Source organism: Onychomys torridus, chromosome 14 (assembly GCF_903995425.1).
Source record: "Onychomys torridus chromosome 14, mOncTor1.1, whole genome shotgun sequence".
Lineage (NCBI taxonomy): Eukaryota > Metazoa > Chordata > Mammalia > Rodentia > Cricetidae > Onychomys > Onychomys torridus.
In genome coordinates, this window is record NC_050456.1 from 48219678 (window position 1) to 48231765 (window position 12088).

The following is a 12088-nucleotide window of genomic DNA, read 5'->3' on the forward strand; positions in this document are numbered from 1 at the left end:
GACAGACACCCTAAAGCCTTATCAGTTCTTTATTCTAGAACAGACAGTTGATACTCACTGAGCTGAAGGGGGAAAATGGTTTTATTTTTTCATCATGGAATGATTTATAATTTTCCAGAGTTTGGCAAAACTAAGCCAGTGAATAGTAAAACCAGATTTGTTTTTGTGATGCTCAAATTCCAGAATATTTAGTCTGACTTTTCCTCACAACAAATGCTATCTCTTTCCAAAGATGGAGGTGGGTAGGAAGAGAGTGGGAGGGTAGGAGCCTGTGCCTGGGAACATAGTCTTTGGACCTGCATGATGGGCCTACCCTGTTCTTAATCCATTCCCTCTGCTCATGTGTGCATGCACGTGCCAGATAGACAGAGCTTTCTTCTCTCTCTCTCTCTCTCTCTCTCTCTCTCTCTCTCTCTCTCTCTCCTCCCTCTCACAGGGCTCTCTGGGAACAGGAGAGTTTGGACAGACACTGTCATGGTTGGGAACCAAGAGGAGAGTGTGCTGAAACCACTCCAGGGCCCTTCTCAAACCTTGCTGTGATGAAAGGACTCAATGAACCTGAACAGTTTCTCACAGGAGAGTTCCGGCCTCTGTCTTCTTAAGAGGGAGGCATTCTGTAATCTTTAACAGAGCCGGGATCAAAATTCAGAATGTCTGACTCATCCAAGGCTTTGTTTGGATAGAAAAGCCAGGTCACTGTCATGTCTGCCATTAGGATGGTTTAAGGTACAAAAAGTAATATTTCAATAATGTTGCCTGGAGCAGATAGACTGTTTCCAGCACAAAAAGAAAGAAAGATTATGCCTTCGGAGCCCATAAAAGGCAGGGGCTCTTCGTTTGGAAAGCTCTGTGCTTGTGCCCGGCTGATGATGCCCCGTCAAGCTGCTCTTTCTCCCGTTGGCTCTTTCTTCACTGGGCTGCCTATTTACAGTCACTGCACGAAGTCCTCCTGGCCCAGTGAGGTGATTTTGAAACTTCACGATTCTGTGTAGCAGGCTTTTGGTCATTTGCTGCCAGGGAGTGGGCGGAGGAGGAAGTGGTGTTCTGGGCATAGAACTCCCCAAGATTCCTGGGGTAGTAGAGAGGTAGAGGTGGGTCAGGGAGGAATGTGTTGGGAGATGAATGTGATCAAAACACATTGTATGAAATTCTCAAAGAATTAAGAAATAGTTCATTGACTTATAAATACTGAGTTACTAGTTTGCTGACCATTAGTATTTCTTCTGCTGCTTAACAAGACCAGCTACTACATTCTTCCTCTTCTGCCCTTGCTGAGGACAAGCTTTGTTTTCCTGCTTGTCTTCTAGTAGTCTAGTAGAAGACACTCCTCCTGTCAGAGGCTCTGCCTTTGGGCCTGGTAACCCTCCATTCTGTTCTCTCCAGTTGATGCTGATACTCATGGTAGGCTATGGTACCCTTCATGGAAGCTTTCTGTCTGCAGATCTTTATAGTCTGAGATTGCTCCCATCCAGAGACTGCTCCTATGGAGATTAGCTAAATTCATCCCCTTAATCCAGCTCTACTCCATAAACTCTACCTCCTTGTTTATCTGTATGTAATAACCCCACATCCTTGTTCAGCTCTGTATAGTAAACACGATGGGATTGGGGGGTACTGCAGGTTCTCCAGCTGCAGCCCAGACTGCCCTATCCCAGTTTTCTGTCCATGTACCCATCTGTCTGTCTTTTGTTCATTTTCCCACCACTCCAGTCAGGTTCATTGCTGGAGCCATGGTGGACATGGCATTTCTTACCTTTGAAGAAAGAAATGTCCCACTCTTTGTGTGGGGAGAGAGTATTAGCAATGGGACTCATGGTCTATGCTGCATTCTATGCGGATGCCTTTTGTATACAAATGTGCCTTTATGCATTTGATAGCCAAGGCAGTGCTAGAAAACAAGTCAGTTGTCCCTTCATTAAAAAAAAAAAAAAAAAAAAAAAATGAGTCAAGACAGTAGTTACTCTATAACTTGCGGGGCTCCTTGTCCCCCTTCTCAGTAGGAGGCTGGTGTTCTCCTAAGTAAACAATGAGCCAGATTCAGTCTCCTCCTGATTTCAGATGAAACTATGATCATTAAAACTCTTATCTTCCCTTTTGTCCGAGAGTCCCCTCTGGCTTTGTAGTTACAGTTGATGCCGATGTACTTGCGTTGTGTTTTCAATTAGCCATGCTTTTAAGGAAATGGTGAAAATAACAGATGCACTTTCAACTGAAGTTTTATTGCTTTTAAAGATATAAATAGCAAATGTATGTTCTTTGTCAACAGCGAACAATATGCTGTACAAAGACGCCCCTGACTTTTGTTTGTGATTTGTTTTTGTTAAAGATGAGAAATGTATTTTTACAATTTTTTAACAGATACAAAAAAAACCACCCATACATGTGCATACTAACAGGCTATGTGAAGTTGGGCATGAGACTTCTGAACAGGCAAAGCACAATCAGCAAAGGATGGCTAGGGACAATGACGGGTGCCATTCGCCATAGGTTGAGTACTGTGCTAAAGACTTTAAGTAAATTGTTAAGTCTAACAATCCTCAAGCTCCTGGGGGTTATTATCACATCAAGAGAAGTTACACTGGCCAGTATCTTGTAGGCCAGCAACAGTAGAACCTAGCTCTGAACTCCAGTCTGTCTAATTCCGAAGCCACTGCCCTCAACCTCTGTGCAAACTGCTCTCACACAGATTTATGTCCGATATCAGAAGCCCCGATTGCTCCAGCTGAGCAGAGTCTATGCAAAGCCCTCTGAAGTGCAGTCGGAACTCATTTTCAGAAACCAGACAGTGTTAAGACGCTGTTTATAACTCTGCAGTAGTATTTTATAAGTTATTTTAAGAGCATAGTTTTCACGTCTCCAGATTGCCTCAGAGAAAAACACATCTGTAGGCTTCTGTCCAAGTTGTGATTATTTGTAATTGATGCTTTTGGAAGTGTTTCTGTTCCATCATTTTGCTAAACACAGATTTAGAAAACCGCACAATTCCATCAGATGATGTGATTAGCAAGCCCCCAAGTTTCCGGGCAGTGGATGCCTTCAGTGCCTTGTCTTGAAGACTCATGATAACAAGGGAAAGATAATCGGCAGAACCACTGAAGAGAGGCAAGATTTTCTTCTCCTTCTGCTTCAGTGGAAATGTGTATTTTTCCTTTCTTCCCTTCCCTACTCCTCCTTTTCCTTCCCCATCCTGTCATTCTTATGCTGGGAATCCAACCCAGATCCCCTCAGCTGCTAGGCAAGAGCTCTGCCACTGAGCTGCAACGCCACTCGGCAGTTAATTTTGAAGTGTCTGTAGCTCGCTGGAGATTTGCAGACTCTTACCCATTTCCATACAGTAAAAGCATCACCTCAGTACGTGTTTCCGTTACAAAACCAACGCTGAACAAGAGAGATGGAAATGTTTTAGCTGATGCTGTCTCATTCACTTATATAGTTCTGGAGAAGTCACGCCACTCCCCTTCCTCTTAATGTCCCCAGTGTATGTGGTGACAGGCTTTCATTCATGATAGTTACTATATTCAGTGAAATATTTGTATATATGTATGTGGGCTGTGTGTGTGTGTGTGTGTGTGTGTGTGTGTGTGTGTGTGTGTGTGTTCTTCTAACTACCACATTGTTCTAGTCATTCTCACCAGGTCATCATCTGGAAGAATCGCATAAAAAACGAAAGCTCACTTTTTATTATCATATTCCTTATTCCAAACCTAACCAACCAAAAATAACCTTGAAATAATGCAGAGGAAACAACCTTCATGTCCACAGATAACTCATCCAATAAGCATAATGTAGCAGAGGGGTATGGAGTATGGTCAATGATATTCGTGAATGAACAGACTGTTATTGGGCTGGTCCTGTGTCACACACTTTAATCCTGGCTCTCAGGAGGCCAGTCTGATCACCATAATGAATTCCAGGACAACCTGGACTACATAATAAGACTCTCTCTCTCTTGAAAGAAATAAATAAATTTTAAAAAGAAAAAAGAAAGTGTCATTTTGAAACTTAAAACTTTGTACAAAGAATGTATGCTAATAAAAATTGTTAATAAACAAAATCAAGGTTTATATAGCTAGACTTCTCAGAAGTCACAATTAAAAAAAGAAAAAAATGTAAGCCACAATTTGAATCCAGCTATATTAAACTCTGAAGTTTATATTATGTATATTATGAAGTGTATATTATGAAGTGAGAGGGGAACATAATTTTTCACTCACACTCTTTCACATGAACAGTTGTTGTTTTTAGGCATGTTCATTGAAGACAGCCCATGTGACTCTTACCAGTCTAGATGAGAAGCAGCAAAGAGAAGGAGTATGAGGTCTGAGAATGTAAATACTATGTGGGCCCCTAGAAAGCCTGACCGGCACTGCAGAGTAGCTGGAGCTTCCCAGCGTCCCTGACACCCGTGCCTCTGAGAACTTGTCTCTGCTAATAGAGCCAGCCCCTCATTGTCACTCTGCTCCCCTCGGACCCCCGATTAAGCTGCCATTGGCTCTGGATTTATATGTGCCACACTGGTCCATTGAAGAGACAGTCACAGAGGTGCGGTAGAAAAGCTGGTTAATGTGGATACCTAACAGTGGAGCAGGAGGTAGAGTACTTGGCTAGCATTCACAAAGCCCGGGTTCAATCCCCAGCACCATGAGAAATGTTTTGAAAGAGATGATGCTGTTCATATCAGGTTGGCAAACCCATTAGCTAGCCCTCTCAACAGACGAAGACAGTTCTGTTCTTTTAGGTACACGTTCCAAACACTGGCCTGTACACAAGGAGACATTTCCTTCAAGTGACCAAGAGGCCCAATGGTTCCTACTCGTGATGGGAACCTCACCCAGAACTTTTGAAAATGAGTGTGCTCTTGGAATTTGGTAACAGAGAGTATGCATTTTATTCTCTCTGTAGATTGTTAAACAATAGAATACACTTTACTAATGGAATTTTTGAAGGGAAAGAAAATTTCTTGACTCACCAAATATAAAAGCATTGTGTAGCATTGGGTCATTGAGGTAAGCGGTTTAGAGTCCTTCCCAGGGATTTTAAGTGCCCTGGACTTTATTTTTAATAAAGTTGTGTTAACTTAGGCCTTAAGTGTGTAGTGACAGTACACTTCTTTGCTTTCATCGACTAATTTCAAAGACGCCTCTGCTGTTCTTTTAGGGATGAATCTTAATTCTGTTTCATACATTTGAAAATAAAACCGGCTTTGGGGATAATGGGAAGAACCCACTGGCCTCCAAACTTTAAATGATGACTGTAGAATCAGTACCAGCAATATCTTAGCTTTGGGACCTAGTTTTCAAAAATTGGATAAACTTCATAAAATGTGCATGTGCATCTTTCTTCTGGTTTGTCTTCTGCCTTTAGTAATATTGTAACACTTCTCAGCCTGCTCAGCCATGTTGGCTCTGAAGAAAGCCTGCCTGCTTGTTTTCTGGGTTTGAATACTGATAGGCCCTGCCTGAAGATAAGCTGGTGAAAGTTAGAGATAGGGTTTTCCTACCTGGCTTTATCACTCTCCTCCTAAACCGCAGTCTGCCTGTTGATAGCTCTAATAATTAATTTGGTCTTCTCTCTCTCTTCTCCCTGCCCACTTTGTCCTCCTTGTCTGTTCACAGGTTATCTTGACGAATCAAATTACGACCCATCTGAGTGGAGCCCTCCCTTCTCAAGCAGACCTGGTGTCTCCGGCTGATGATTTGTCCCTGTCTGAAGGTAAAGGATCTGTCCTGGAGAGACTGAAACTTGACACTGACATACAGCCTCCTGCCTCCTGCTGAGAGCTGGGAGACATGGCTACTGGACGCTGGTCAGTGCAGCCTGCTGGAGCCTGGTGATTTAGGCTTGGACATCTTGCTGGGCACCTGATCTATTCTTGTCTTTTGCTGTCTCTGAGTGAGTTCCCTTTGAGTCATCTTCACACACATCCATCATTTCCCTCTGGAGGGAGTCTTGTCAGCCCTCTGTGGTGCCTTGCTAACCAGTTGCTGTTTCTGAGACTGATGGGCCAGCATGGCTTTGACTAGTGGTCCCATGGCAATCTTGTCTTTTATTTACACTGAGCACCCCTGGACTGCCTGTACGTGTGCAGTGGTTCCCTGTGCAAGAGAGCTGACATTCCTCCTGCTCAGCTTTACAGAAGAAGCAAGACAAAGTCTCCACAGTTGTAAATCTGCCCGTTTTCTCTACCGCCTCCTACTAGCAAAGGTCAGACTGGCTGGGATTTTGAAGGTAGTGAACCTTGAGTCGTTGGGGGAACTACATCAGCAGCCAGAAGGTGGTTTCTAATTTTGTTGAAAGTCCTCCCTTGACATTTTGGAGCGTTTCTAGTTGCAGTTGAATTTGGGGCACAGTGCTAGGGGCCTGAGCAGACACACAGTTTTTCCAGGCCCACCTTCCCTTTCTGCTTTCTGAGAACTGGTCATGATGGAGTACAGGGGACTTTCAGGCCTAGACAGGCTCCTGACCGCCTGACCAGGTCGTCTTCACACACCAGCACCGCTTTAGTCTCAGGCTGGAAGCCCCACATGTCTGCTTCTTGGTGTTGTTTTTCATAGTGAAAACTACTGACGTGTTTAAGAAGGCTGTGGAGAGCTCTGTCTGTCCCTTCTTTCTCCATTCAGTGCTCCGAGACCCTCCTGCCACCTCGGCTGAGAGTCTGAGCTAGCTGGAATCCACCCATCCTTCAAACCCTCTCATCAAATTGGCTTTAGCTTTCTTTCTCAATATACCTTTCATGTGTCCCTTCGTTCCCTTTGTGATTTGTGTTATGATCAAATGATTTATTAAAGCTCCTAATTGGCTCATTTTAATAAACCCTATAAGGCCTTCTGTTCCATTCTGCTGTTTGGCCTTCTTCCAGGGTTTCTCCCTCCTACTCAAAATGCTGAAGATTGTCTTTTCTGAGGATGTGCTAAAATTAGTGTGCCAATTCGAAAATATTCAAGGATTTGGGGTTTATTGTAACAGCCATGTAATACAACGTGGGGGTCAGCAAATGCAGAAACTCCAGTATTTTCTTTTGAGCGGTCTAGTTTCTAGAATCCCCACTAAATAAGGTTAATCCTTTTTAACTCTTCCGGGTCAGCCCTCCCCTTGCTGGTCAACCCATGAAGTCCAGTATGCCACCTTCTGCTGCCCTTCCTTCTGTCTCTAGAACAGTCTTTCTCTTTTGCTCTCTCACCTCTCTTCCCAAGGCCAGTCCTCCAGGCTCCAAGACTGCCTCTTGTATAGAGCCTCCTGGCCTGCACAATCGGCCTTGCTCTCTCCCTCCTCTGGGTCCTCTCTGCCTGCTTGGATTTGTAAAGTTTAACTTTTCATAGATTTTAAAACTAAATCGGCAGATATGTCTTTCTGGTGCTAGAGATGGAACTTAGGGTCTCATGCATATTATAATAGCAAGTGCTTTACTGCTGAATATAGAACCCACCCTATGCTGTATTCTTTTTGTGTGCGTGTTTTTTATCACAGGAACCAACCAAAAGGTGTAGATATGCCATAAGCAGTAAGGGGACATTAGGTGAGTACCACAGAAAATAGTGACCAGCACTCTGCCTAGGAATGTCATTAAAATCTCTATAATTATACACACAACGCACACACATACACACTACATACACACTACACACAAACATGCTCACAAACCTTACATGCACACATACACCACACACACTGACATACCACACACAAATTTGTTCAGCTGTGAGGAAACCAGAAGACAGTGTCTTGCTTCTTTATTTGAAAATAAATGGATTTATTTTTCTTGTCTCTCTGCTTTATATTAAGCAAAGAAATGGAGCAAAATGGAGGGAAAGGAATGGCTTTGAGCCGGGCAGTCTTGGTGCACACCTTTAATCCCGGCACTCAGGAGGCAGAGGCAGGCAGAACTCTGTGAGTTCGAGGCCAGCCTGGGCTACAGAGTGAGTTCCAGGACAGGCTCCAAAGCTACACAGAGAAACCCTGTCTCGAAATAACAAACAAACAAACAAACAAAAGAAACGGCTTTGAACTCTAGTGTAATGGCAACAGGAAAATGATGAGGGCATTCCTAGCTCATCCTTAGGTAACTAACTATTCCTAGTGATGAAACCCGAGAGGGAATTGAAGCAGTTGGTTTTTTGTTTTGGTTTGGTTTGTTTTTTCAAGGTATTTTTCTTGTATTGAGGGAACATGTAAATAGGACATGGAAATATTTTTCCCGAAGTTTATAATGGAGTTACTTACCAGTGAGTTAAAATAAACAGATTTTGGCCAGGGGAAAGCACTTGCCTAATACTCATGAGACAGCGATATTCTATCCCCAGAACTTCAGACAAAAAAAAACAAAAACAAAACAAAAAAACAAAAACAAAAGCATACTAATGGGGGGAGCATTTCTTAGAACATGCATTCCTGCTCAGATATATTGCAGTGGTCCCTGAGTTTCTACGAAGGAAATGTGAAATATATAACATAAAAAGAATAAACCACTTGTGGGTTTTAGGCCTTTATTTGTTCACCTTTGACTGTGTGGTAACTATGGCCATGGGCAGATCTTTGGGACTTCAGTTTCTTCTGTCTGGTGTTATTTTGAAGGAGTAAAAGATTGCTCAAGGCTTTTTCGGTGCTGACATGATGAGGTGGGTCTGCAGCTGGGAAGCACCCAGCCACGGGTGGTTCTTCTGGTTTACTGAGTCCTGTAATGGATTTCAGCTGCAGAGCAGAGGCCCTTGCTTAAACAGTGCTCACTCGAAAACAGGAGAGCAGGCAGCCAAGAGCAGGCAGCAGTAAAATGATCTGGGTTGACCTGAGAGGAGCACCCAGCAGGAGCTGATCCGGGAAATGAAGTCCCTTCTGCTCCGATGCAGAAAAAGGAATATAAGTGACCCGGTCCAACCAAGCCATCTCTTCTGCCCAAGCTGATCCTGTGCTATTAATATCGGCCAGCTGCAGGCCCAGAGCATCCCCTGCTGAGATCAAAGGAGCCCCTATCTTAGCTGGAACAAGGTCATCTGCACAGGGCTATAAAAGTAAGTCCTGGCTGCCTACAAGGATGGCTATGGGGGAGGAGAAGGCAGGAGATGGGAGGTGCTCTCCTTCTCCTCCTCCTCCTCCTCCTCCTCCTCCTCCTCCTCCTCCCATTTCAGCTGACCAGCTGGTACCCTCCCAGTGTCTGTAGAGTTGAGAGGTCTTTGTGTGCTTCTGCCTCTGCCTCACTCACTTTGTTCCCCGGGTTGTTGTCGGGGTTAAGCACACCCAGTGCTCACAGTTTGGGTCCCCCGATATGAGTGCCTGCATTGAGGTTGCGTTCCAGTGTTGAGTTACCCGGCTCCTGGGTGGGAAGGCCAAAGAAGGGAGTTGTGGACCCCATAGGCCAAGACCTTTCTCAACCTACTCCTGCCCTGCAACTTGGGCCTCGAGAAGGAATTCTTATGAGGACACATTCAGTGAATTCGGCATTTTGCAGTCCGCCTTTCACACACTCTCTCGTTAAGTCAAGAAAATAGAACTTTCAGGATTCATGCCAGCTTAGCGAGGTTGCGAAGTCATCCCATCCCAATGTGCCTCTCAGTCTCTCTGGGTTCATACTCTTCCATGTGTTTGTGTGTGTGCCTATGTTTGTATGGAAGAGGCACAAAGAGAACAAGAGACAGACAAGCCCAGAAACATATATGGAGTGAGAAAACAAGCAATACGGGGTGTGACAAGTGTACTAAAGTGTCCCTACGAACGAGAGCAGCCTCAGCACTGAGGTCATTTGCCCCACTCTGTATGCTAGAACTGAAACCCCACCAGTGGCTTGAACTGTGGACCTTACAATAACAACAGGGCTGGGAACGACTTCAGCGATGCTCTGTGTGTCCAATCTGCAGTCTCACAAAAGAGACGGGGTAAAAATGGCGATTTTATGGTTTTACACTTTCCATACTTCTAGGCCTGACTTGGGTACTGTCATCCAAAGTATCTTTTTCAGGTTTTGTTCCGTCGACAGAAACCCTGACACATAAGTTGTCAGAGTTCAATCACTGGTTTTTACAACTTTCGTGTTTCTTCACTCTTGCTTCTTCCTTGTGCCACTGAAGGAATCTTGGGTCCCTTCAGTGCTGGGCCTCAGTTACAAGGAATCTTTTTCTCCATATTGATCATTAGGGAAAGGATCTAGTGATCCAGCTGCCCATACATGCATATCCTATTCCGACCTGGGACTTGAGCAGAACTAGCAGGGTCCCTGTATCCTGGGGCATAGTTGGTAAGTGACACCGATGTGTAGTGGCAAGACTGACACTCTGCTCACCCCACACCTTTCTCTTGCTTTCTTCTGATGGGTTAGGAGGGCAGCAGTTACTTTCCAATGGTGGCATGGCCCGCTTGAGTCCCAAGTGGCTTCATGGGATGCAAGGCTTTACTAGGCTTCTGTCCCGCATTCTGGCATCTGGCATGTTGGTGTCTTCTTATCTCTGTTAGTAGTCTCTGGTAGATTATAGCACATGGAAACTAGCACTTAAAAGTGCACGGAAGGGTCAAGGATAAAACCAAAGAAAACTAAACTGCCCTTCTCCTAGAACCAAACATGTTTTTAGCTTTCGTGCTGGAGCGTCTTTCTATTCCTGTTGCAGTCAGGGGAACTGATGGCTGATTTCATTTGCAAGAGAAAGTATTTTTGGGATTCAAATTCCCTAACAAGCCACCCTTGCAAAAAGCTGGAGTCCATTTGAAAGATTATATGCAAGTGTGTGTGGCTTGTGTGTCTTTTAAAATAAATTTAGCAAGCAAAGGCGGCTCAGGACGGTTGGAGCGAGTCAGGGACTCGTGGTTGTGACAGAAGCAGACTTCAAAGCGTGGTATGAATTTTCTAGTTGTATTTCCGCTCTTGCTTTCCAGCTGGATCTGCTCTGGATTTACTGCAGGATGTTTGAAAATGTGGCCCCCTACTAATCTCAGACAGTTGCTATGATCAATGGTTTCTTTCATTTCCGATAAAAAACACTGGTGTTTCTGCTTAAACTGTGTGTACTTTCAGCTTTATTATTTTAGTTGTGATTTATTGTTCTGCATTACCCAAATTTGTAATCCATTAACCACAAACTTTTGGGTGGGTTGGTCAAGTTAGCCAACTCTCCACAAGTTAACTCCCAGGCCTTTCAGAGTTCAAGCTCACACTGAAGTCCATGGGTTTGCGTGGCTCACATAGACAAGGGTATGGGTGGAGCGGGTTCATACCCCTCTTCAGAGGTATGGTGTATGGCTCCAGTTGGTGCTTATGGTATGTATAATTGGCATCAGGTATCACCATGTGATTTTGAGGTTAACAGTACCAACTGCTATTAACAGCATTTGCATAGTTACTATAAAATGTCTTAAGATGATAAATCTCTTAGTTTACCTCGAGCAACTGAAACATGAGACAGAGAAGGGAATTACTCAAAGGCCACACAGTGAGTGGAAGGGGTAGTACCGGGGCAGAAGTCACCATGCTTCCCATGAAACCTTAGATTTGGAGACTGCAGCGCCTTGGGGTTGAGTTTTGGATAAAGATATTTAAAGGACCCAGTGATCTTTCAGTTTTTTATTCCAAAGCCACAGACATATGTCAACACACAGGGCGTTTCATGGATTTCTCTTCCTAAGGGCACACACATCTGCCCACATTTCCCATCCCCTGCATTCTAGAACTGTGGTACCTGACTGTGCCTACATTACTGCCAGCAACTGTTTGATGCCATGGAAAGTCTAATTTATAGGGGGAAAAAAGAGATTAAAAGCATAGGAAATGTGCGGTGTTTGGCTAAAGAATGTCTAAATATTATGTGAGGCAGGAGAAACCAAAGTCGAAAGGAGATGGGCACAGCCTAGAAATGCCAGAAAAGCTGTAAATCTCAAGCGGGAGGGGGCTAGTTGAGGATCTTCAGCAAGGAGGCCAAGGAGGCAATCTAAGCATGGCTGAGGGATCCAAGGAGAGAGAGAACAGTAAAGCCAAACACCAGGAAGTACTTTTAGTCGGCGAAGGGAAATGCAGGTGGAGCTCAGGGGCAATGTGCAGCCACATGAGATGACAGGCAGAGAAAGAACTGTCTTTGCGGTAGTTCTGTGAGACCTGGAGAGATGGTTTGGG

The 12088-nt window shown here is 44.3% G+C and overlaps 1 protein-coding gene across 1 annotated transcript in view; it reads left to right on the forward strand.

Moving 5' to 3' along the window:
* The window catches only part of Rad51b (RAD51 paralog B), a 754045-nt gene that overhangs the window by 385442 nt on the left and 356515 nt on the right, over positions 1-12088 (forward strand). Inside the window, exon 9 of the mRNA XM_036205342.1 lies at positions 5616-5712. Coding sequence (XP_036061235.1) covers positions 5616-5712 — 97 coding nt within the window. The remainder of the gene's footprint in view (positions 1-5615; positions 5713-12088) is intronic.